At 41.4% G+C, this 26,122-nt stretch overlaps 2 protein-coding genes across 2 annotated transcripts in view; both read right to left on the reverse strand.

Annotated features, from left to right (window-relative positions):
* LOC103469117 (Na(+)/H(+) exchange regulatory cofactor NHE-RF1-like) overlaps positions 1-6,585 on the reverse strand; it is a 23,724-nt gene extending 17,139 nt beyond the window's left edge. Inside the window, exon 1 of the mRNA XM_008416629.2 lies at positions 5,544-6,585. Coding sequence (XP_008414851.1) covers positions 5,544-6,215 — 672 coding nt within the window. The 5' untranslated portion in view covers positions 6,216-6,585. The remainder of the gene's footprint in view (positions 1-5,543) is intronic.
* A 3,193-nt stretch (positions 6,586-9,778) lies between these two features.
* On the reverse strand, positions 9,779-26,099 carry LOC103469118 (ras-related protein Rab-37-like). The gene is made up of 9 exons (XM_008416630.2): positions 25,669-26,099; positions 22,511-22,621; positions 18,999-19,040; positions 16,858-16,924; positions 16,674-16,726; positions 16,201-16,266; positions 14,410-14,466; positions 14,251-14,327; positions 9,779-10,036 (listed from the first exon to the last, which is right to left on the reverse strand). Exons 1-9 carry the CDS (start codon positions 25,777-25,779, stop codon positions 9,931-9,933), a joined length of 690 nt encoding a protein of 229 aa, XP_008414852.1. The 5' UTR covers positions 25,780-26,099; the 3' UTR covers positions 9,779-9,930.
* Between the last annotated feature and the right edge of the window lie 23 nt (positions 26,100-26,122).

Here is a 26,122-nt window from a genome sequence, read left to right on the forward strand (position 1 = left end):
AGAAACTTTATAAGAGGCTGCAAAAGATTAAGCTTTGGTTGGAGGTTCTCTTTCCACCAGTAGAGTCTGCAAGACCCAGAAATAACCGATATCCACAGATGCTTAGTCAAACCACTCAGTCTGACATGCCGTCAGAAGATCTACGGATGCATTTTTTTTTTCAAAATCTTTCTCTTTCTTACCGTTTATTCAATGTCACATGCGGTTTTTTATTTTTTCTTTAATTATGTAAAGCACCTTGAAATGCCTTGCTGCTGAAATGTGCTATACAAATAAAATGTGATTGATTGATTGATTGATTGAGGTGATTTTGACTCCTTAGACAAATACACACCACACTTTTCAGATTTTTTTCTGCTAAAGAAAATTGGCAACCAATGCAAGTTTTTTATTTAACTTTACATTAATGTGGTACACTGTGTTGGTCTATCAGACAAAAAAACTGATAGATTGAAAAATCTCAATCAGATACACACAATGCCACGGCGTATGAATACATTTGCAAAACACTTTGATGAAGAACCTTAATGTTGGAAAAAAAACCCAGAAATTTAAGAAACTGGAAACGTGTTTGGAAGCTTTAGACGGTTAAAATATTCCTCACATGAGTCACAGCTGTCCTACACAACCCGACAAAACCTCACATGAATGTAATCTCTAATGCTTTGGGCATAAAAATCTAAACTAAATCTCCTCTCACAAGCCGTTCTGCACAGGTTTCCAAATAAAGTGAGAGTAAAACTGTGTCAGGCGTGACTGGTGACACGTCGGTTCCAGGCTCTTTAATAAGCAGCTTTTATAGGAATCAGATTAGAGAGAAGAAATGGCAAACAGAGGGCACTTTGACACAAACTCAACCTCGTGTGTGTGTGTGTGTATGTGTGTGTGTGTGGCGTCTAGGAGCTGCAGAATTCCAAACACACACACAAAGACATAAACTTAGAAACGCCTCCCTGCTTTTGAGATTTCATCTAGACACAGCCAATTTCATCTGACACAAGTGCTCTTCCTCTTCTGTAATTACAGTTTAAAGACAAGCTTGTGAAAGCAGCCGGTGGTGAAGAGGGGAGCTTCCAAAATAACACATCACACCCCGTTTCTGCGATCTGAATCATAGGCACCGTTTCTTTTTTTTTGGAAATGGCTAAATTTGGTCCAAATGTACAATTTAAAATGCAACGTTGCTCATTTGGATGATTATTTATTTGCAAATGCTGCCACCAATGACTAAGAGAAAACACACGATTCAGCAGTCGTGAACTCATTGATTTTGCTTAAAACTACATAGTTAATCGTTTCTCTAACCCCGGTAGGTGCAACAACCGCCTTATCAGCTGCAAGTTACATAACAAACTAAATTTACTCCCACCCGGTTTTTGTGAAACTGCTTTTCTGGAAGAAAAAAATAGTGCTGCACACAATACTTTGAAAACATTGTGTATTAAAGGCTGTACATAATACACCACCCTAAACAGGCAAAAAGGTGCGTTAACAAAAGTGTTGTCAATGAAGAATGTTTCTCTTTTTAATATTCAAGCTCTGTCAGAAATTAACTTTTGCAGTAAAAGATGTGAAAGTTACCTATTTTGTACCAACTCAGACTAATGTGAATGCCTGGATTCTCTAAAGGTTTGATTTTGTCTAAATATGCATTATTTCAGGGTAAAAGTTTTCATGTTTGGGTCCTTATTTTGCTCTCTTTGGCTCCATTGATGGTCTTCAGCATTAAATACTGCTCTTTTCTTGTTTTTAAAGGGAAATGCCAGCTGATTTGATTTATGTGGGGTTACCTTGAAAAACCAGTCAATATCTTGCAGGTATAAATTATTTATTGCAAGATCATTTACATCTACCATTAGTATTAAACCAGAAGCAACCATGATGCTGTATAACCTCTATTTGTGAGCATGTATTAATTCATTTTTTCAAATATTAACTAACTTTAGATGTTTAGTGATACACATTTTGAAGTTCTGACTTCAAATTAAATCCAACATTGTTTATGTTTCTCCAAAATAAGGCAAGTACCATTTTACTGCAGGTCAGACACCGACTGCTGATAAATTCTCTGCATAACTCCACTTCAAAAACATAAACTACCACTTTCAGATATCTACACTGTCTAAATATTTTCATAATAATATGTGAATTACAGCATATTTTTGTCATCGTTAATTTCCTGGACTGTACCCAACAATCACCCCCTGCTCAGAATATCTCAGTTTCTGGGACGCTTTATGCTTTTTTTCCTTTGCAACCAATCATTTATTCTTGTGCTGCTAGAATATTTTGTTGCCTAGACACACGCCGATATAAATAAATTTGGCATGAGCATTCATAAAGTACCCTTATCTTTTAAGCATTTAAATAGTTAAATATTGTACTTGACTACATGATTCAACTTTTGCGTTCCAATTTCTATGTATTTTACCCTTATGCCCAATATTTTTAGTAATGGCGGAGGCTACATCCTCCAGGCACTTTCCTGCCTGATGACAGAGTAAAAATTTTACAGCGTGGTAAACAGAGCAATGACCTTTGGAACGGCCGATGTGCTTTGGTCTGTTTTTCCGCTCTGCAGTGACGATAGCGGACTCTGTTCTCCCGGGGCGAGCTGAACGTTTCTGACCCTTAATCACTGCTCATCCATTCTTTTCACACCTCCCTTCTTTTACACGTTCTCACTTCCACCTACCTCCGTCCTCGCGCACACTTTCACAAGGCCTGCAAGCACGTGTGCGCGCGTTCAACACGTCGTTGCCGTGGCAACCGCAAAGCTTTAGCCTCCTCAGCTTCCAGAGAGAGAGTACACACACAAAGTTCGGGCCGCGAAAAAATAAAATAAAAAAGTAAAAAGGTGAGATCAGAGAAACAGAGTTCGACTGCTGAACCGGAGCGGAGTGTGCCTGGGGTGTATGAGATCAGTGTGTGTGTGTTTCTCTCTCTCTCTCTCTCTCTCTATGTATGCATGTATGTGTGTATGTGTGTGTGTGTGTGTGTGTGTGCCACTGGCTGAGCGACAGGGCTTGGACACAGGAATGCCAGACAGGATGCAGGAAGAAAATTCCAGAAACAGTTGAGTTAACGCAACATGCGCCTCGAGGTGGCCTTGCAAAGCAGAGACGAGAGACTTGAAGGCGTCTCTAGAGTCTAATTTTCACCACGATGTGCTCCGATGTCGACGGAAAATCATCTTTAACGCAAAGAGAATTCCCAACTGGGTTTGCTGCTCAACATTATTTACTCAGGGTCTCATTTCTTTGGCTAGGTTGTGGCGATGGGAAGCTGCTGAATTAAAACCCCCAACGCTTGAAAATGACTTTGTTGGGGAGCGCCATTGTTTTTGCCTCGACGCTGCTTCCCCCTTAGGTTGCGTGCCAGACTCAAGTGAACTGCCGCAGCTCCATTAGGCCATCTGTGGAGAGTATCGGGAGTAAACACAAGAACAATTGCTGTGTATTCGTAGGACAAACAACATAACCCAGCAATGCTCAAGTGCGGAGCACAAACAAGCGTGGGCAGTTGCTATTTTCATGTGAGAAGGAGAGAGAGAGAGAGAGAGAGAGAGACAGAGAGAGGAAAAAAAATCTTTTAAATACCAGAAACATGAATCCAAATGGAACTGCCTGCACCGGAAAACCCAAAGCTGTCATTATATTGTTGTTATGAACTAAGACGAATGTAAAGCAGCAGGGGATTCTGCTTTTAAGATTCATTCAATAAACATATTTGCATTAAACTTAAAAAACAATGGTTGCTGTGTCTTTGTTTTTTTTTATGTTTTAAACATCTGGCAGGAGCGAAAAAGACATTCTCCAGTTCAACATAAAACAGCAGCTGACGTTTGCACCAATTTATCAGGTAGGGGATTTCTAAGAATGGTTTTAGTCATCACTTTAAAAAAGAAAAAAAATTCTAGTCCCATCAGGTTTTTGGATGCTTTTCTGAGAAAACACGCACAACCTCACAGATTCACATTTTCTCTACAGTTTTATAGGGTGAGAAAAAAATAAGATGATTTCTCTGCAGGATATTAATGCAACTCTCATCACTGACGGATAAATGATACAAATGAGGGGAAACGGCAGATCTCCTCCTCCTGTATTTCATAAAAACAAGATCTTAAAAAAAACTAACTCACATGCAGTCCTCTTTAGATTTCTCTATAATATCCGAGAAGATTGCAACATTCATGAATATATATTTTTTGGAAATTCATCAAGCAAAAAAAACAAAAAGCAAATCAACTTTTAAAAATATCAAAGCATCTTCTCAACAAGGTTGATTCCCAAGTGTCTTTATTCTTAACATTTTCCACGTTTTATCAGGCTCCTGCAGCACAGTGGGAACCGTTTAAGGTTCAGTTTGCAGAATATACAATAAAAGCAGCGTTAACGGGTTTAATTTAGCGTTTTTCTGCCTCTCTGAGGATGAGCGTTATTTGGACACAGACAGAAACAGCCTCCGGGGTAAACATCCAGCAAAGCTCAGCGAGGGGCCACAGCTGTCCTCGACTGGAGCGTCTTCTCAAGTGCTTCGAGTGAAACACAGCCTCACACACACGCACACACTCACAGAAAAGAAAAGGGGACAGAGACAAGTGGCTGAGGAAAAAAAATAAAAATTTCCCCCATAATGTTTAGCAGGCAAAGATGAAAGGGTAAAACAAAATCAAGTAAAGGGATTCATTGTGTGAAGATTAAATAAACAGAACCAAATTGTTCCCTGCTGTTTGGCGAAGTCAATTTGCTATAGTCAGCAGAATCTGAAGTTTTGTTTTTTATTCTCCTTAACTTTACTCTGCTTGTTTTCATTTGACTTGACGATTAACCTAAATGTGTCAGAATCCAGAACATCTTTTATTTGCAGGCGATTCCTCTGTGAAATGGGAATATTTGTTGTATGAGTGTTGTATGGCTAACCACCCAGGGTGGCACATTCAGGGGGACACAAATATGATGAGCGTCATATGTATGTATATAAAAAAAATACAACTTGTCAAGTGGACCCAAATTGTTCATCACAGTTACCTATTGGCACCAAAGCTGACATCCGATTTGAAGATCTGAGCTCTTTACTCTTAAAGATTCCTTAAAGCACAATTTCAAGTTCATGAAACCTTTTTCTTAAGTTATGAAAAAAAACATTCTCTAAGCTTTTGTACCAGCTAAGATTGAGATAGTGTTGATTACAGAACAGTAAAATCTGCTTATTTATAAGTTACTGTAAGGGGGTGGGTTCTTGTGGGGTGGGGTAGTGGGGGCTCAGAGGCATGCGGCTGCCCAAGGCATTGTTTAAGCAACAGCCGCCACTGTCTCAGAGGAGGCAGACTGACAGAGTGGGTCTCTGTTTCTCAGGAGGACGGAGTTTTCTCACCCTTTCTCCGCACCCCCACCTGACTCTTACTGGATGGACCAACCTGTCAGCTCTCATCAAAGCTTGAAGATAATCAAGTCTTTGGAATCAGGCGTTTCCTAATTAAAGCAGCCAGCAGGTGGATGCTGTGACATGATGCAGGATGAACATTTTTGTATTCGACTCACCTTCTCGGAGCTGATGCTCAGCTTCTTCTCCACCCGTTGATGCACTTCTCCGTTCCTGTTCGGTACCACCGGGACCGGAGTGAGCTCCCTGGGTGTCTCCTCCTGTTCCTGTTCCTGCTCAGCCACCTCCACCTCCTCCTCATTTTCCACCTCTGCCACCTTCACATCCCCGTTTTCTGTCCCGTCTGCCTCCGCGTCCTCCTCCTCCACCACTACCTCCTTCTCCTTTTCCTCCACTACCTCCTTCTCCTTCTCCTCCTCTGCCTCCTTCTCCTCTTCCACCGCCACCTCCTCGCCTTCCTCCTCCTCCTCCTCCTCCTCTAGAGGTAAGGGGAGCCCCTCGGAGACGTACTCCTTCAGACACTTCAAGTTGTGCTTCTTCAGCAGCTGCTCCGTCTCCGGGTCCACCACTATGAGCTCCAGCGGGCCCGCGGTGGCTCGTATCCGGGACACGACCTGCTGGTGGCTCTCGCTCTCCACCTCGTCGCGGTTCACGAACACCAGCCGGTCTCCGGCGCGGAGCCCCGACGACTCGGCCGGGCTGTCGGGCTCCACCAGGCGGATGAACTGGCCCGTCTTCCCCTTCTCCCCGTGGAGGTGGAAGCCGTAGCCGTTGTCCCCCTTGTGCAGCGTGCAGAGCCGGGGGCGCAGATACTGGCTTTTGCTCGGCATGGTGAGCTTCTCTCTCCTGCCTTCACAGCGCGGCTCAACCTGTTGCTCCCTCTCGGTGGAAGTGACTGAGACTTCTCAGGATGCTGCTGGGGAGGGTGTGTTTGTTTTAGACTGAGCGGTATCCCTTAAAAACACCCGGCCCCCGTCCTGTCGGGGAGATAAGTCCGTGAGAGGGGCGGGGAGGGGGACAGAGAACCGAGCTGGTGAGTGTCCCACTCTCTACTCCTCACTTTCACACAAGTTACTGCGAGGACGCCTGGTTGAGTCCAACGATCAGAACTGAGTTTGATTAAACCCACTCAGCTGTAAAGGCGTTTCGCTGCTGCTGCAGAAGTGGGAAAGCCACTGAGGAAGAGGGAGGTGCGTTCACGGAACAGCCCAGCTGCTGCTTTATGTGAAAGAGGAGGAGGAGGGGGGGGGTGGATGAATACAAACCGAGGCTATCCAGAAACAGTAGCGGTTCATGCATGAATGGCGCCCAGGGCGAGCCCTTCCTTTTCCGCCCTATTTATAAAATACAAACGTGTTTATAATTTAGTCAAGGTGTCACTAGACAACGCAGCAGATGAGTATCCATCTATGGCTGCTTTTGTTTGTTTTTTTCTTTTGTCAAGCCATGAAACTCTTCCCTATAATATATTCAGCATATTAAATTTCCTTCACCTAATGGACGAATTATACACATGTTTACAGAGATTAAATAATCTGTTTGAAAATGGAGCCCATCACTAAATCTACCAAATATAAGTTTTTTTTAAAGTTTATAAAAACACCATTAGTTGAAAACTTGGGATTCAGCACACAATTAACAGAGATGATGCTTTTTCAAGCCAGTGTGGGGTTTAATGATTTTTTTTAATTTTTTTATTTAAAACCCTGAGATGAAAGTTTGAGTGTCTGTGTGTTTTGGTAACCATTCAGAAATATCCAGTCACATTAGAGTGATTCAGAAAGGGTCATTTCTGGGAGGTGGTACATAGTGAGTTTCTCCACTTGTTCTCCTTTCAGATAGAGCTTCAGTGCTGTTTTCTTGTGCTTATCAACTGATTCCTTTTTTTTTTTTTACAGAAAAGAACAAAGAAATGCACAAACTAATTCCTGCATCTGCAGAGTGACTCATGCTATGGATGGATATGAGGGGGCGAGGTGGGCAGCCGAGTACAGGTGTCACAGAGAATCACACGCGTGTACTCCACCCACTGCAACTTCAAAAACAGGAAAAAAGAAAAGCAAAAAAAGTAACACACTGCTAGCAAAAACACCACAATTAAAAAAAAAAAGCATCCTTTTAAATTACTTTTACTATTAATTTCAGATTCAACATTTTTTATTATCTGTCCTGCGGTAGTAAATTTTTATTTATTGCACAGAGGAGAATGAACAGGGAGCTGCTGCCACACTGTGGCTCATTAACCTCAACACACCCTGCCGTTCAGGGCGGACCCAGTGTTTCACCAGCACACACACACTTACACACACACACAAAGCAGCACAGACAAGACCGACTTCAATAAGGCAACATCACATACATTACAAAATATACTTTTTATATCTTTCGTACGATAACAAAGCACTTTAATGGCACTTTGTGATCACTGTGACGCCTCCGAGGAGGGAGAGACAACCAAACATTCAAAATGAACAGAGTACAAAGTAATACAGAATGTGGCGCATCAACAAATACAGCTTGGCACAGCCTCAACAACAACATCCATCATTAGAAGAGACACAATAATGCTTGGAGGGGCGTGTAGGACTCTATGAGTATGGGGTTTTTTTTATTATTCATATGAGATGAAACTACAGCACCAGTAAGATGTTTGTATGCTCTTAGAAATCTATGAAAGTCCCAGTAAGCTTTCACTTTTAAGGATTTCTTTGAAACTGTTCTTCCAGAATCGACCGACAGTGCAACATATAACTTAAGGTGGAATATCTGAATGCTCTTCAAAGCAGAATAAGTACAGTTCACTTAAATTGATCGGTTTACTGACACTGACCCAGTTTTTTGGTGTGTGTTTGAGATCATTGTCCTGTTGGATCACAAGTTGTGCCCGGGTTTTAAACCACTTGATCCAAATTCATTAGGACGTTAATAAACAACCCAGGGAACACGGAGGCTTGAGGGCATCACTCTTCATGAGGCCTTTAGACTTTCAGCACCGTTTCAGATTTATAGTCAGATGGGGCAAAAATTGAGGTCACTCAGGCGCTTTCACTGTTTGGTACACTTGAAGCAGACCAGAGTTCGTTTCATTGGATGGTTTGATGCCTTCGGAGAGAGACTAGTGTGGACCAAGAAGGTGAACAACAAAACACAAAAACATCAGTCTCAGTTTACTTGCAAATTGACCCTGTGGGGCTCCCTTACTCTATGAATGCAACCAGGCAATCCAGTGAACAAAATGGAGGAAATTACAAGATTTTTAACTTGAGTCCAGGGAATAATTACGGAGGACTAAGCCCAAACTCCTCAACTTTACTTAAAAGTCAACAACTAGATGGTCGAATATTAGTAACAGTTTGGCGTTCAAACAAGACATCGATCCAACACTCACGATAAAACTGGATTTTAAATGGATAAAGCTGGCTATTATGAATATTCCTGAATTATCTTCACCTAAAGAAGTAGCTCTACACTGTTGAAAATGTACAGTTGTGTCCCTATGCTGGGTTTGCCCTGAGAAACCAACCAATTTAACTGAATTGTGCTCGTTCTGCTATGAAAAGAAGACATATGTTAAGCCAGAATTATACAGGAAGCTTATTCATGGTGCTTAGGAATATTTAACCACTAAAACTAGCATTTTCTAGAAACCAATAACTTAATTGTATTGAAAGATTATTGTAGACTAAAATTTGACACCATCAAACTTAAGTCTTCCTCAGTGTTGAATGATCAATTCGACGCCCTGTGAGTTGGAGAACGACTGTAAATTAAACTTCCGTTTCTTTTCTGGAAAAATCATTGAAGTTTAATGCTGGAAAAGCGGCACACGTAGAAAAAAGGACATTTAAAAATATCATTAAATGCTTAAATAAATGTGACATTAACATCCATGAAGTTGCAACTGGAACGGTACACCTACAGCATCTCGATATGAACGTACAGACAGACACGAGGTTGGTAATTACCCTCAAAATATTGGCTTTATTCTACCTAACAGCAGTACAGATGTGAACAGATGTAGACCATTTAGCTACAACCTGACTGAGCTCTCGACTGAAGATGGAGACTGTAAGGCCAGAAGGATGGGGTTCAGTTCACACAGAGAGAAAAAAGTAAAAAATAAAATAAAATGCTATATCCACATCAACAGTCGCTTTGATGGTCCATGAAAACCTGCCGCTTGTCAAGGGAGTCCCTGCAGACGGGTATAGCATTTCAGATTGTTACTCCTGATTTGTACTCTGATACAACTGTCACCACAAAGACCACGAACGATTCTACACATTACACAAACTATTTAAATTCACATTTCAGCAAAGGGATGGCAGTAAGTCCAGATTCGCTTCCACTCAGCCAAAAGCTCTGCGCAGAAGAACATCCGCCTCTCGGGAGGGGTTGTGTGTGTTGGCTTTTCATAAGAGAGAGCTGACATTTTATCTTTATTCTTTTTACCTTGACCCCATCTTCAATCCCTCCCTCCCTCCCTCCCTCCATCCATCCTTTCTCTACCCTTTATCCGTCTCTCTGCGTGGCGTTCGGCTTCTGCTACCCGAGCCTGCAGCAGCCAGACTTGTGCTTCTGAGATTCGATGTAGTCGTGAAGCTTGAACTTGGGCTCATTTGGCAGCTGCGTTGCTCTGTGCTTCAGCTCCCTGACAGAGAAAAGGATAAGGAGAAAGGGAGGGAGGGAGGGAGGCAGAGACAGGAAGTTAGAAGCAGAGGGGGTGGATGTGTGGGATGGAGCACAGACAGGGCGAACAAATCAAGAACATAAAAAAGAAGGAGGGGAGAAAGGAGAGCAGAAGCATTGAGATTTGATCAAAATGTCTCTGGTGGAATATCGTTTATCACAGCTTGTGCTTCAAACTGACATCACACGGAGACGACACGTCGCCTACATTTAAGCCCAAAGGCGGATTTTTGCATACAATAAACTATAAACTCTGTCGAATCACAATCTAATGAAGCCCCACTGGAGACGAAGCTCTTGGTGTGGAATGATTCTCGTCTCTTATGCCAAACAAAAAAGTCGTCGCCAAACAAGTCGGTTCGAAACGCACGCTGTGCGACTGGCACATTACGGGATTGGTTGCTGTTGCAAGGAGAGGTGAAGTTAGCGCTCCTGAGACAGTATCTATGGTGACCAGGGGGCTTGCAGAATCGGCTGCTCTTTCTTCATTATAGATATTGGAAATTATCCGTTTATTTTTCCTGTAAGTGTAGTAGATGGTTTTCTTTTTACTACTCTACCACATTTTCTTTTACATTTTAATTTCGCTGTGCAGTGAGAGCCTTTTTCACCTCATCCTCCAGTAACATGCAGATGAATCAAACATCTCCCAGCTGTAATAAAATGATGACTCACTGATTACTTTCATGGCCTTCAGTTGTGAACAAAAACTAAAAACCAGACTCCACTTCTTGACTCCTTTGTCTGAGACTCAGACGCAGATAAAACACCAAATTGCTGATACTGTCTGCGTAATTAAAGACCACGCTTAAACGCAAACAACATTTTCTGATTTAGGTCTGTTAGGATTACCAAAATTACTTACAATTTTTAAGTAGTTTTGTAAAAGTCAGAAAGGTTCGCTCGTTAGTATTTGGTAGAGTTGCATTTTGGCATGCCATATGTTTAGAATGCTTCTCCAAAGTGCTTTGCTGGAATTTGGCCCATTCCTCCAGTGTGAACTGGTGACTGAGTCAGATTAATACGTCGTATTTCCCATACATACCTTTTCAGTCCCACCCAAAATGTTTCCCTGAGAAAATATTGATATCAAGACTTTAAGATGGCCACTCTAAGATGTTATCCTTACACCACTCTGCAAGTAATTTGGCAGCATGTATAGAGTTTTATTTATTGGCTGAGATGTCACTTCAATATTCGTTCTTCATCAGCTTTGGGAAGACACCAACACAACATGATGCTGCCATTGCCCTGTATTTCACAGCTCTGCAGGCTCACAAGCTCCTCTAAAGCTTCTTCAAGAAGGAGTTCATCTTTTTTTTTTTTATTAAATGAGCTACAACAGCATTTAATTTCCTTTTGGGATTAATCAAAAATTTCAAACTGAATTGTATTGAATTGAATTCCTGAGCAGGATGATAGTTGGACATTTTGATTCTGTGTTCATACTTGCACACATTTGTTTCAGTGGATGAATGAGACAACTTTAGGCATCTGGAAATTGTAGCAAAGGGTGAACCAGATTTGTGGAGGTTCACATTTTCTTTCCGATTTCTTTTATATTTCTCCATAATGCCGAAAAAAGAAAACACTTTGTGTTGCCTTAAAAACATCCAAAGCTGAGCTTCCAAGTGCTTAAAGATGTAGTAATCTTAGTGTACGCAAACCTCTGATTTACAGAAAAAAGTAATTCATTGGGGATTTAGAAATAAATATTTATCGTAACACTAACCGACCTAAAACTTAAATGAGGTTCAATCTGATCGAACCTCATTGTCAAACAATGAGGAAAAAAATGGTTGTGTTTTTACACCAGCAGGTTGATTTTACAAAGGAGCTGCTGCACTGTAAACTGAACCTTATGGTTTCAAACTATTTATAAAAATGAAAGATAGATATAATATGCCCATGCTTGCCTCGTGAGATTCATTAGATACAGTCAAAAACAATATTCTTCTACAGAGTCTTGAACACGTCCCCTGGATCAGGACAACTGGACTACGCCGGTTTGAATCACATTTGACAGATTGCGGTTTTGTCTTGTTATAGAAAAATCTGACTCACACACCAGAGTAACAGTGTTGTGATGAAGCATCTGCTCCTTACACATTTCTTCTCCTTCTGTTTTTTTTTGTCACGCTCAGATGTAAAAAAAAAAAAAAAAAGATTAAACAACCTTTTAATATCAGACAATAACCAGAGTAAAACTAAATTATAGTTTTAAAGTAATGAAGAGAAAATAGTTTTTAAATAATTTAATACATTTTTAAATAGGTAATCTCATAAATTAATTAGTATATAATAAATATACAAATATTAGTAATGTTATATATTAATATTTATATAACATTAATTCTTAGCATTATGCAAAATGTATTTGCCCTCTTGCTGAATTACTGATTGATCGCGTATTTGGAATGGTGAATTAAATGTTAAAAGAATCTAAGCTCTGCATATCAAACATGTTACTGTCTTTGCTGATCTGCATTTTATTGCCAAGATTTAAAAAATGTTTTCTAAATAAATAAATATTTCAAAACGAATCACCGTCTTTCTTAGCCGTCTATGTTGTTTGATGAAGCAAATAAAAAAAACCCAGCAATAAATCTCCATTTTTATTGGTCTGAATGACATTTCCAAACTGAACATGCTGTTATGCAGCAAGAGCGACCTGGCTTGTAAAAGGAAAAGCGAAGAAAAAAAGAAATTATTTCTTGCCATTCAGTTTGAAGGACATCCACAGAAGGAATAGAAATTACACCATAAAACGTCTGACACCAGGTGGGAGTTCTCAAACAAACCCAATCCCATTAACAGGAGACAACAGCAGCCGACACCAAATTAGCTGAGAACCATTACGCTGGATTAGACGACGCCGGAGTCAGACGGGGACGAGGCGGCGTCCGTGCACAAAATGCAACGACGAGGATCCCCGAGAGGAACAGAACAAGGTCAGCTCAGAGAAGGTCGGCTGCGAGCACGAGCGAGATTAAAATACAAACCCGCTAAATGCGAAACATGGTCGTCTGACCCGCGTGAAAAATGATTCTCCGTCAATTTAAATTTCATTTTCCCACCAGAATGAGCAGTGAAAGGTGCAAAACGTAGTGCAATCTGTTGGTAGATTAACTTTGTGACCGTGGGTTATGCTGTCGTTCGGAGCTAATGGGGCTTTTGAAGTGAGAAATGTTTCATCTGGTAATAATAAAACAATTTAAAGTCGCCTCAGTGATATACTTTTAATAGAACTTTAAACAGGGTAAGTACCAAACAACCTGATTACCTAATCTCGTAGGATGTCAACATTTTATTTCTCACAGGGGTTTTCTGACACCCTGAACAATTGACTAAATAAAAATAAATACAAACAAAAATTTTACATTTGTAGAACATTTAGCAGTAGATTAGCCCACTGGCGTATCGGATATGCGTGGAGACGAATGGAGAAGTCTGGACGGGTTAAGTTGCATCGACACATCTGACAAATGATCCGCTGTAACTCAGAATGCTGAAAAGTTTGATGCAGTTTCTCAACTGACAGGACAAACTCTCACTTAGTAGAAATGTGGCACATAGACAGAAAGCCACTGAAACGTCCACTTTGCAGTTTACCACAAGCGATGTAAGAAACCCAGAAACTTTGTGTTGCACCTTCACAAAATCTCCTAAAAATACGTTAAGATTTTTTTTGCCGAGGTGTAAATAAATGTAAGGAAGATCAGACGCTGCTGTAATATAATATAGTGTGATGCATTTGAGGGGCAGCTTGCAGCAGAAAAACTCAAGAACAGTAGAAACAAGCTGCGTAAGGCTTATTACTTTTATTTGATTGTTAAGTGTCTTATCTGAAACTGTTTGCAACTTTAAAAGCAGCCGAGTCGGCAAACGGTGATATTAATCTCCGACTTAGACTTGAAGTCGCACCGCCTGAATAAATCCTCTCACGTTTTTGACGTCATGAATTTTAATGCCTCAATTTCGGACGGAAAGTTTGTTGTCACCACTTGATGGCAGCACAGCAAGCTGATCAAAAAGAAGCGCATAATCACTCTTTCAGCAATCACTGAACAAAAGGACAAAATGAGAAACTTAAAGGAAAGATCGAGCAAATCTGCTCTTCCATCAGAAATGACACTTTAAAGCCAAGACGTTTTTGCGGTAGGATTGAGGACTTACTTTGCTATTGCGAGAAAAGCCAGCTCCACGTTGACCCCAGTCTTCGCACTGGTCTCCATAAACGGCACTCCGTATTCCTAAAACGGAAAAAACATTAGGAGAGCACCGGCGGAGTGTTTTCCATGTGGATGTAAGCACTTAGAGGACATCCTTCATTACCTTGGCCAGCTTCTCTCCTTCCTCCATCTTCACCACCCTCTCTGCAGCCATGTCTGACTGTGTGTGAGAGAGAGAGAGAGAAACATGTCAGAGGGTCACAGATTCACCAGAAAATTTGCCACAGTGATGCACCGCCCTGTCAGCCTGCTTATCTGGCTGCCAGGCTGCCTGAGCCGCGGCTCCATCAGGAATGATGGGATGTCAGCAGCTCCACCCCCAGCAGAAGAGCAGGGCTCGCACAGACCGCCGCCGCCGCCAGTCCTGCTGCTTTCACAGCAAATGATCTGAGCTGCTGCTACGTGACACCCACGACCCTTTGATGAGTCCTCTCTGAACCACCAGAGGGAGCTTTTTGGATAAATTAGCAGTGACTGCCGGTTGAGATGAGGGAAAGGATTTTTCCGTCTTTAAAGTGCTTTTTTTTTTTTTTTTTTTTTTTCCTGCTCTGGGCAGAAGTTATCACAGAGGTTTAAAGCAAAAGGGGAAAACGCTGAGGGGGCAAGTTACAGAGTCCGTTATGAAGCCATGTCTGTGTTTTTTAATCACACTTTAATCCGTGATGTCAGACAAAGATAACCTGCTTGGATTAAAGAAAGGAGTTTTGAAAACAGTGGTTGTATTTATTAAGGGAAAAATCCAATCCAAACTAACGTGGCCCTTTGTGAAAAAGAAATTGTTTCGATGGTTGTGCCATCCTTCAATGAATCGACTTCCATCAAGTGTTTGTGATGGTCCTTTACCTCGCAGTGGAGGAATCACAGGCCACTTCTCTTGGCATTAAGAGATTTCATTTGTCCACATCTTGAGCACCAGTATTTTGCTTAATCTCCCGCCTCAACATTTCTATCAGATTCAAATCCAGACTTTCACTAGGCCAATCCAAAGCCTTTCTCTTCGAAAGTGATGAAGGGTTATGAGCTACCTAACCCCAAAATCCTGACTGATCTGTGTCCTGGTGTCCAAGCGTGAGCGAATGAAACGCTTTGAGTCGTTAGCAAGAACAGAAAAGCATCTTATGAGTTTAAACCATTTACTGTTGAGGTTTCTTAAACAATTGGATGGACTTGTTGACGTGTTTTGGATGATTGTCTTGCAACATAACCCAAGAAGCCTTAAGCTTTGCTGACAAACTTCTGTCCTCTCTTTGAGGTTTTTACTGACAGGTAAGGTCAGCAACTCTGACCTTACCTGAGGCAGATGACGCCTGCAGTGGATAGGATGTTGCCGTGGGTTTTTAATGACTTCCTTAACGAGTCGTCGATCCGCTCATGGAGTAACTTTGGAAGAGGAGCTTCACCACTTGGACACAATTTGGTTCAATTTGTTTAGTAACCCTATGTAGATTTCTGTTCATTTATTTCTCATTTGTTCCTAAATTCCTTTATATTGGGGCATGGTGTGTTGCTTTTAGAGTAATCAGGCATGTGTGTGGTGAGTGAAATATGTTTTAATCCCTTAATAAATGAAATTATCCTTGAAAACAGTTTTTGTATTTACTCTGATTATTTTTGTCTGACGTAAACTTGCGTGTTATGAAATGCTTTGTCACATAATTGCATTATTGAGGACACATTTCCCATGTTTTCCATGTTTGTGTTGGAACAAGCAAACCACAGTTTGCCTTTAGGCATTCGTGTCACACTGGAAAAATGTTCCACCTTTTAAGGCGTTCACATGTCTGCCCGAATGTGATAAGAGTGTGTTAAAACTGCGCTAAAGAAACCAATATCCTTCCCATCGTCTAGAAAACACACACACACGCACATAAAAAGAAAACGAAGCTTTGCTCACCTTGTTGCCGAGCAACATGATGACCACATCCTTCTGGGCATAGTCGAATATTTCAGTCAGCCAAGCCTTCAAAAAGTACAGAAAGAAGAGGAGATGTAACCAAAACAAACAAGGACCACTTGAAGAATGCGCCTTCTTCTTCTTCTTCTTCTTCTTGTTTTCCTCGCTCTTCTCCTGAGCTGCGCTGCATTGTGAGCGCGCTCTTATCAATCATGCCAACACTGAGTCATTCTTATCCTTGAGCGCTTTTATTGCTTTTCATTACTGAAACTGGGGAGCGTGTAGCCAGGCAGACGACAGCGTCGCCTCATTTCTAAATAGGTCTGAGAGGAAAAGTTACAGGCCCAGGTGGGGCTTTTGCATGTGGAGAGGCGGAATCGTTCAGCGTGAGATTTAGGAGCAGGAGGGGGAGAAATAAAAAATGAACAGAGAGGGAAGGGTGATAAGGAAAGGAGGTGGAAGGGGCATCTTACCCTGATGTTGTCAAATGATGGCTTGTTGGTGATATCATAAAGTAGAAGTAACGCTGCAAAAGAATAAGAAGAGGACAGCAGATTTTACCGTCAGTGCCTTCATTCATGCGTGAATTTTGGCTGCTCCATCACCGACACGCTCACGCTCGGCGTGGAGAAGTGGAACATAAACAGCAAAGGTTACCCTGGGCATCTCTGTAGTAGGCGTGCGTTACACTGCGGAATCTCTCCTGACCAGCTGTGTCCCAGATCTGCAGAACAAGCGGCACAATTACACAGCATCCGACACGGAAAGACCTCCCAGCTAATCCCAACCAGCCCAGGGACGAAGCATCACCATGGAATATTAATGATCTACAAGCGCAGTGTAAAGAAAGCGCAGATCATAGTCTGAGGAGACCTTTTTTTTTTTACTAAATGTAATCTGATATGCACACTGCAGAGTAGAAATACCATATAAAGGGATTCTTAACTTTGGCGCAGTGCTTGGCAGAAGTTTTCATACCTCTTGATTTTTTTTTTGTTTTTCAAATTATTACCACAAGCCTCAGCAGTCTTTGTGTTTGGAAAGATTCTCAATTAAATTTCAGTCTGAACTTTGACTAGACCATTTTAAAATAAGAATATTCTTTAATTTAAGCCATCTGACGACTCTGGAACACAAAACATGTAACACCCCAATAGTTTGTAATTCCTAATATCTGACGTTTTATTTATAGATGTATTTTCTTTTCACCATCTAATATTTTTGGTTTATGTCCCATGTTTTCAAGTGGGAAAAAAAACATATGCCACTAAATAACATCATTTAAGGTGAAATTGAACTTGAAAGTAAAAGCAGAAGACAAATATGTTGCAATACATCAAATATGTCTGGCAAATAAAAAAGGATTTTCTGCCAAGTTAATAATTATTCTCAAATTAAAGGTTTGATTTCTAAAAATGTAGTTTGTGAGATTCTGCTTCTGCAATAGAAGATCATTTGTTTTATGGTTTTCAGATCAAAAGTGAACTTCATCCTGAAATATTAATGCTTTCTGAATGTTTCAGGAAGAGGCATTCTGGCTGACTGAAATCAAATAAACATTTATTCCTTAATCTGTTTTCAGAATAGGTGGTAAGCCCTTAACCACCATGGCCGCCTGACAAAAAAACAAAAACACATGAAATATGCAAACCACAGCAGAATAAAAAAACTGTAAACTCTAAACCTTTGGTTGGAAATCGAACAAATGAATGAAAGTGACTGAACTGTAGTCGTTCATACATTTTTGAGTCTTCCTCAATTACCTGATAGATTTTTACAAAGATTATTGATATTAGTGTTTCATAAAGCTGAAGAAATTATAAAACTACTCAAAACAGAAGTTTAACAAATACAACTGTTTTAAATATAACTTTTAAACACAGTGCCCTTCCTCTTCATTGGCAGACAAGATAAAAATGCAGCTTTCATAACATTAACATGATCCCAGACTTAAAATGTCAGAAATGTCCGCTTTTATTCCAACTTTATTTTTTTTAAAACAGCATGTTAATAGATATATATTTTTTCCAAAAGCACAGCTGTTATAAATACAAATACCACCATTTAATGGTAAAATGAACGTACCTAAAGTATTTAAAGCTTTCCAAAAATAAACTTTACATTGTGCATTAAGGAGTAATTAGTGATTTATCACTTCTAGTTTCACTTTGGCATAAATAAGGAGAAACTACAGAGGCCAATTTCCTGAAAATTTCTTCAAAATAGGAAATAAAAGAGAACATTCCATTCAAATGATCAGATTATTCACAAGACAGGAAATTCAGCCTTAATAGTAATTAAAAAGTGAAAAAAAAAATCTATGAGGAAAAGGCCTTTATGCTAAAGTGTGGAGGATTCATTTCATTACATTCCGCTTCCCTGTCCGTCTAAAATGATAACACAGACTTCTTAAATCTCACTTTCCTTTTCTGTTCTCGGGGCTAAATTTACTGTCAGTCTATTTATTACCAGAGCAGCTACTATGTCATGTGAAAAAGGTGTGGAAGAGAAACTGATGATTTACAGGAGCTACTGAAGGGAGTCTAATTTTGTCACCTCCCACTCAGTGTTGAATGAATGGGTCATGATGAAAGGGGGTGGGAGGGTAGTGTGCGCCTTAGGTGGAATGGATTAAAAATGGCAGCCGGGCGAACCAATTTAAAGCACGTTTCACACTGACGTGTTTATTTAGCTCCTGCGACACCCTGCTTGGACGAGTGTTCAGCTTAGGTCACAAATCTATCAGCGAGATGAGCTGATAGGGTCTGAAAGGTGCAAAAAGATAACAGCGCTCTCACCTGCAGCTTGACTTTCAGGTTGTCAACATCCACCACTTTATTCTGTGGAAACAAGAGGGAGCGGGAGTGAAAGACAATCCGGCATATGTTTGGAAAATGGCACGGAAGCGGCTGACAAGCGTTTTTGCGGGGCGGGCTAAAAAAGCGCAGCGACTCAGCGTGCGGCAGGAGAGACAAGGCGGCTAAAAGTGGCTTTGAATGCTGGCAGAGAAAGTAATTTGCAACACCCACACAATAACAAGGTCCCGGGATTAGACTTAATTACAGCAGAGTGAGAAAGGCGGCTGGCAGCATAACAACGGACTCCCCCGTTAATTTCCTGCAGCCCTGTGGGGGTGCCCTCTGATTTCCTGCAGACCCAAGGCAAGTCTGGAAACGTGTACGACCCCCAAAGTGTTGTGGACGGGCGCTCTGAGAAGAGCGGAGATACTCTTGAGCATGAGGATTTCGTACTGCTGTACAGCGCTATGTAAATGTATTCGCACCCCTTGTGATTTTTCAGGTTTCGTTTCATCCCAAACACAAACCTCGATGCGTTCTGTTGAGGTTTGATGGAACAGACCAACACAAAGCAGCCTGTGGTTTTCACTGTTAATGCAAGATGTTTAAAAACCAAAAAAAGAAAAAGAATGGACTTTAACTAGGCCACATGAGCTGGATGGTGAACTTCTGTCCCGGCCTCAAATCTTTTAAAGCATCTAAAAATTTTATTTTTCCAGGATCTTCCTGTATTTCCCTTTAAGCATCTTCCCAGTCACCAGTTTCACTGTGGACCTGACGTACCCACCGTGATAGTGGCTTTCTGTCACATAGAGTTTTGGATGCAGGCAAACAGGCCCCAAATCTGGGTGTAGTGTTGCACTCAGACCTCAACCTTCAGAGGTCTAACCTTTTAACTGTCTTCATGTGAAAGGACATTAATCCTTTCGAGGATTAAAGGTCTAATGTCCCAACTGGATCTAGAGAAACTCATGCATGCGTTCGTCTTTAGTCGCATTGATTACTGCAATAGTGTCTTCACAGGTGAGCCTACAGCTGAACCAGAACGTTGCTGCTCGGGTTCTGACTAAAACTAGGAAGACAGAGCACAACAAGGTGGGTTCTAAAGTCCTTAGACTTTAAAATACTTCTGTTAGTTTATAAATCACTGAACGGCTTAGAACCAAAGTACATCATAGACCAGGAGTCACTGTGTCAACCTTTCAGACGACTCCGGTTTTCTGGTTCAAGTCTGCTCTGCTTTCCCCATTACCAGAATCAAACACGGGAAAGCAACATTCAGTTTCTATGCCACAAATCTCCAATAAACTTCCAATAAACTTCCAAAAATGATGATGCACCAATTCATTTAAATCAAGACTACAAACCCACCAGATTAGACTTGCCTGATTAATAACTAGAACATCATAAATTTGTCCGTCTTTCCACCCGTCATCGTTCTCTCTTGCTCTTTTTCTTGTCGTTTTATTTTCCTTTTAATCACAGAAAGCACTTTGTGTTGCTGAAAAGGTGTCATACAGAAACAGAACTTCCTTTCCTGCAGCTCCTCTAGAGTCACCAACAGAGTGTGGATTGCCGTGTTTGTCTTTTCCACATTTGCTCAGAGCTTGCGATGTCGCTTCATAACCCGACTCTTCTTTAACTTTCTCCCTGACCTGCCTGCTGTGCTCCTTTGCTCTTCCTGATGTTGTTTGTTCTCTGTTGTTCTCCAGCAAACCCCTGAGGTCTTCGGAGAACAGCTGCATCCTTTTACTAATTAGATGAATTCTGATGGCATCGCTTTGAACTGGATTTCATTTAGCCATCTCAGATTAAAACAGGTTTTTATGTGATTTTTATGTGCAAGAATAAAAAAAAACAAAAAACACATGCATTCTTTTTCTTTGACTTCACAATTTGATTTTAACTGGTGTTGGTCTACCGCAGAAAATCTTGCAAACAAAAAAAAAAAAAGTGATATAGCTCAAAGGGTGTGAATTCTTTGTGCGGCGCTGTAAATGCACCACGGTTTAGGTGCAAAAGAGCTCAGTGCTTTCTCTTGGTCGTCATGACCTCCAAACCGGTCGCAACCAAGAAGCAAAGTAAAAACCACAACAGAAAAAAAAAAAAAAATTGCTTACAAGAAGGAAGTGAGGCAAAAAAAAAATGCACTTCCTGGAGCACCTTATCAGTGACAGGTCATGACTAACAGCCCACACACAAAAAAAAAGCCAAACATCCACTTGCTCAACAAGGAAACGCAGCAACAAACTACCTCAATGACGACGTTGAGGCTAAGTGTTGCGCGCCGAGCCGTCGGCGACAGCGAGCACCGCCACCAGCTGAAGCCTCAGCCTTGGCAGAGGGAACACGCTTCAACCCTTGCATTAGTTGCCATGGGTTTCCTTTTTCCTTTTCTTTTTTCCCTCTCCCCCCCCAATTATGACGTGAAAGCAGCCTGCATGCTGAGAAACTGCTACAAGGAAGCAGGCCTAAAATAGACCGGCATGTAAAAGCTGCCAGCCTTGCCTGCCTAACCATGCAAAGAGGACATCCTCAACATATTGACTCAACTGTTTATCTCAAATTGCTTTGTTACCAAGCAGCTTCGGAGGCCTGCTTGTGAACAAGCATGGAGACAGAAAGGTAATTACACCCCTCAGCCACTTTTTCTCAATGAACGGTATCGAATAATTATGGTTTTTAATGAATGTAAGCCAGCATCCTTTCCGTCGTCGGAGCGTCTCAGCGGAAACTTGTTGCTTTTGTACAAGCAAAAGTGTCATTTTGAGGCATTTAAAAAATAAAAATAAAAAAAAACATGTCAGACACGGACAATGTTCTTTTGTGTCCGCTGAGAGACTAAGCATCACTTTGGCTAATGCAACACACTTTCCTCTCAGACCAAACACCCCTATACTTGACTTGCCATCACTGCGCATGTTTTTCTTTTGACAGGAGGCGAAGCAAAGCTCGAGGCCCAGGCGCCCATTTGTTTGTTGTTTTTTTTTTCTTTCCCCACTCTTGCACAGACGAGGATGAGGCACAGTAGTCATTTGCTTGAAATCCACCACCAGCCGCTGCCTTTGTTCGCATGTGTGGCGTGTCTCTTTGTGCAACAGATGCGTGTGACGAGGTAGGAGCTCATCCGACAGCAGGGTGACTCCTCCAGGGCCGAGCTGAGCCACGGCCAATCTTTCCAGGAGACAGAGACGTGCGCAGGCATCTGCCAAGACATTTACGAAGCCGTCCAAAGCTCCTAGCAGCACAAGTGGTCTGTGAACTTGACTGATTGGCGAGAGGATTTGTACATTTGGTGCTATCATCGCAGAGTGACGAAGCATTCCGCGTGGAAACAGGCGCTAATTGGGCCGATGGCACTCCTGCCAGGGGGATCACTTGTTTTTGTTGATTTCATTAAAGAAAAAGAAATTACCTCATTAAACTAATAAGTGGAAGTGCACGCACACACACACACACACACACAAAGAATAACAAGATGGTTCACACAAGTCAGATGTATCGTTTCTCACCCTAAAGTCTATTCCGACGGTGGCTATAAAGTTTCCTCCCAGAAATGCGCCGTCTTTAAAGCGCACCAAAACGCACGTCTTCCCCACCGCAGAGTCTCCGAGCAGCATCACCTAGAGACACCCGGCCAGCAGAGGAGAAGGGTCACAGGTCACATCTGGTCAGTGGAACGAATGTTACGACACCAGGTTCAAATTATTTAAACAGAATGTGCAGCAACTGTGAACTAACTAAATTGCACAAGTTTGTTTATAATGTTTGGGAGCAGGCATGGGTCGGTTACTAGGGTCAAATTACATCAGCGCCTTAAGTAGAGATGCACCGATCAATAGATCAAAGTTTGAAATCAATCAATTTTTCCTTACATGGCTCTGAAAGGTTAAATACTAAAAATTTTTGATTGTTCTCCTCTAGCTATTAAATAAATCTAAACAAAAAACTCACTATTTTCAGTGGAGATGCAATGATCAATCACTCAGATCCATCAGCCAACGGCATGCACTTTGATGCAAGTTTAAGGAATAAAATCTGATAAAGCTCAGGAACCTGCACCGAGAGGCATTCCCATTCCTTCCGTCAGATTAAAGCTCTTTTAAAGACCATGCAGCAGCATTTAAGTACAATAACCCCAGAAAAAAACTGATCTGAATCAGCAGGTTTAACCCAAAAGAAAAGCAAACACAGGGAAACCCTGACTCATGCAACTTTAATATTTATCAGCTCTTTACAAAACTTAAAAAATGGGCAACAAAGCGCATGCTGAGCTAGAAGTCTGAATGATGGGAGTTTTTTTTTGTGTGTGTGTATTTAACAAGAAAAAAAATATTTTCATTAGTTAGCCTACTAGCTCAGTAAATTGACAAGATTTCATCTGTGGTTAATTGATTGGTGTCAGGCAAAAATATCTGTACTTTCAGTTAGGAATTAAGTAGATGTAGCAACTTTCTACAATATTCTCTTTCATTCCTTAAAGTTCTTAGAATAAAATAAATAGACTGTGGCCAGTGAGGCCATTACAGAAAACTGGAAATCAATATTAGCCAGTTAAAGGCCTGATTGGTGCCTATCTAGTTCTTAAAAGTTACGTTTCATGAAAAAGCGTCAGAAAGTTGCACAAGCTGCCAATTGTCTGACTTCAAAGTCCTGCAGGATTTGAAGACATCGCAGTTTGTGTTTAGGATTTCTTGCTGCAATCGAAACACCCAGAAAGATTTGACAGTTATCAGTTCATCAGTGAACAAACAGCAAGCAATTAGTTTCAATTTTAGGTCATCTTTGGTCAGGAGAGCCGTCGGTGTCACACTGAACGACCTCAGATCACAGATTCCAGCTCACAACCAGAGATTTAATTATGGAAACTATGAAAAACATCTACAGACGTGGAGTGCCAACCACTGGAGTGTTTTATGACAAAAAGTGACCAGCTGCATGTCCATTCATCAGTCAGCTGCAGGCTACACGTGCAGATAGCTCGACTAATTAACCATTTTAAACAGGAATTAAATTTCAAGAATTTTAATGCCGACACTCCCCACAGCTCAACTAATATTAACATCCGTGTTTAAGTGACTTTGTAGTAAACAACATAAACATTTTTATAGTTTACAATTATAAGATAATATCAATCCACGTTTACACTAAATGAAAAGGTGGAGAAAACACTTCTGAAATATATTTTCTGAAATATTTGAGCCACATAGGCTGAATAATGGGCAACAGATTTGCCTGTGTGCAGGTGACATATTGACATAAATATGTCTGATCTGAACAATTTCATTTAGGTTCTGATTGTATGGGCTTCCCTGTCCCATACAATCAGGTTTCCACAGGATGATGCTGCCACCACCGAGCTTCAATGGATGGATGGTGTGTTCAGGGTGACGTCCACCACACACAGCATTCTGGTATGGAGAAAATGATGACCTCCTTTTACATGTTTGCTGTGTCGATCTGAAAGGGGAATTCTTATGACTTTCTAGCAATAATTACTGTAGTTATGCCTCTTTTGCGTTGAGGTGAGCCGTGAAGTGCACAACTAGCTTCCTCAAAGTTACCGTGACATCTCTGGGTATACAGCCATATATGACCTAATACCAGTTTGCACACGTCGGTGGTTTTAGCTGAGCACAAGTAGTTTCCAAACCAGAAATTCATGCGGTCAGCCTGAGCGGTATCCGCTTGGGCCAAACATGTTTGTTAGATCTATTCAACAAGATCTAACAAGCATGTTAGCGAGCTAGCTACTACAAAAGAAGTTTATGCAGCCGCTTTTTGCTGATTTACATGTCAAATTTTAAATATAAGGTATGACAAATTTCGTTTTGCGCAATTATCATACATGTGTTAGCCTAAATAAGAAATACATTTGTAAACCTGACTTGATTGAGAATTCTAGTACTCTTGGGCTCCCCCTGTCGGTTTGGAGGGCAGCTGTTTGTTTATGCCTTGCGCAGGCTTTGATTACTTCATAAAGACCCGAACAGCAAAAAATAAGTACTTTTTAGACCATTTTTGCTTCTGTCTGAGAGTAAAAATTCAAGTAAAAATAAATCAGCACGCAAATGTCACAACGAATATGTTGTGCTATTTCAGCAGCGGTAGGAATAAAGCTTTTTCAATACGTATTTTTAAATATGAGTGTCATCGTGCAGTGAGAATCGCACACCGACCCATGCCCACAAACCGTCAGCTTTCTAATAAATAGAGAAAATGATCGTTGCCAACTCTGCATTTACAGCATGCATCGCTCTCTCTCTCTCTCTCTCTCTCTCGCTCCAAAAACCAATCAACAATAATTGCAACAGCAGGACGAGCAATTATGCAATCATTTCAGTTGCATTTGATTAAAAATATTACACGTCAGATGAGAGATGCGAAAAAAACAAGATCACCCACTTGTCTGCTCGAGTCTCCGAGCAAATATTCAGGAGAGAAGCAACAAGTACACCCTTGGTAAATATTTGAATCAGTAAGATTTCCCAACCATCTGCTGGCTGACTTGGTGTCAACGAAGGCAATAATAACACAAGGGGAACCAAATCAGCTGGTAGTTTAAGGTCCCCAGCACTAGTGCACATTCTCCTAATGCCCGTTTATTGCGGCGTCTACACCCAGAAAAGAACATGCAGAAAAACGACACACTTAAAACGGAAATACACACCTTGAAGGCAACATCATAGTACTCGTTAATAGAGGCGCATCTCTCCAACACATATTTTGACGTGCCGTTTTTAGCCTGCTTGTCCGTCAACGACGTCTTTCGCGCGGACATGGCACTACCAGGGAGATCCGGAGCAGCAGCAGCTTGTGTACCTCCAAGACGCGTCCGAGGAAGAGGAAGAGGCGCGCGGTGTCAAGAGAGCGATCAGTCCCGGGCTGCGCCGACCTCCAGCCCCTCTGCTCGCATAGTAATGTACAGTATACAGTACACTTCCTGCAGGGGCGGCGAGATGGGAGAAAGGGAGAAGCGGGGAAGATCACACCTGAACAGTGTTTCGAAACACGGAGGCGCACGGCGGAGAAACTTGCGCGGCGGGCGAGCTGAGGCGGCGGCGAGTCTGCATCCAGCAGTCAAGAGAGCGGTAATGACAAGCAGGCGGAAACATTGCTCTGCT

This window comes from Poecilia reticulata, linkage group LG8 (genome assembly GCF_000633615.1).
Source record: "Poecilia reticulata strain Guanapo linkage group LG8, Guppy_female_1.0+MT, whole genome shotgun sequence".
Classification (NCBI taxonomy): Eukaryota; Metazoa; Chordata; class Actinopteri; order Cyprinodontiformes; family Poeciliidae; genus Poecilia; species Poecilia reticulata.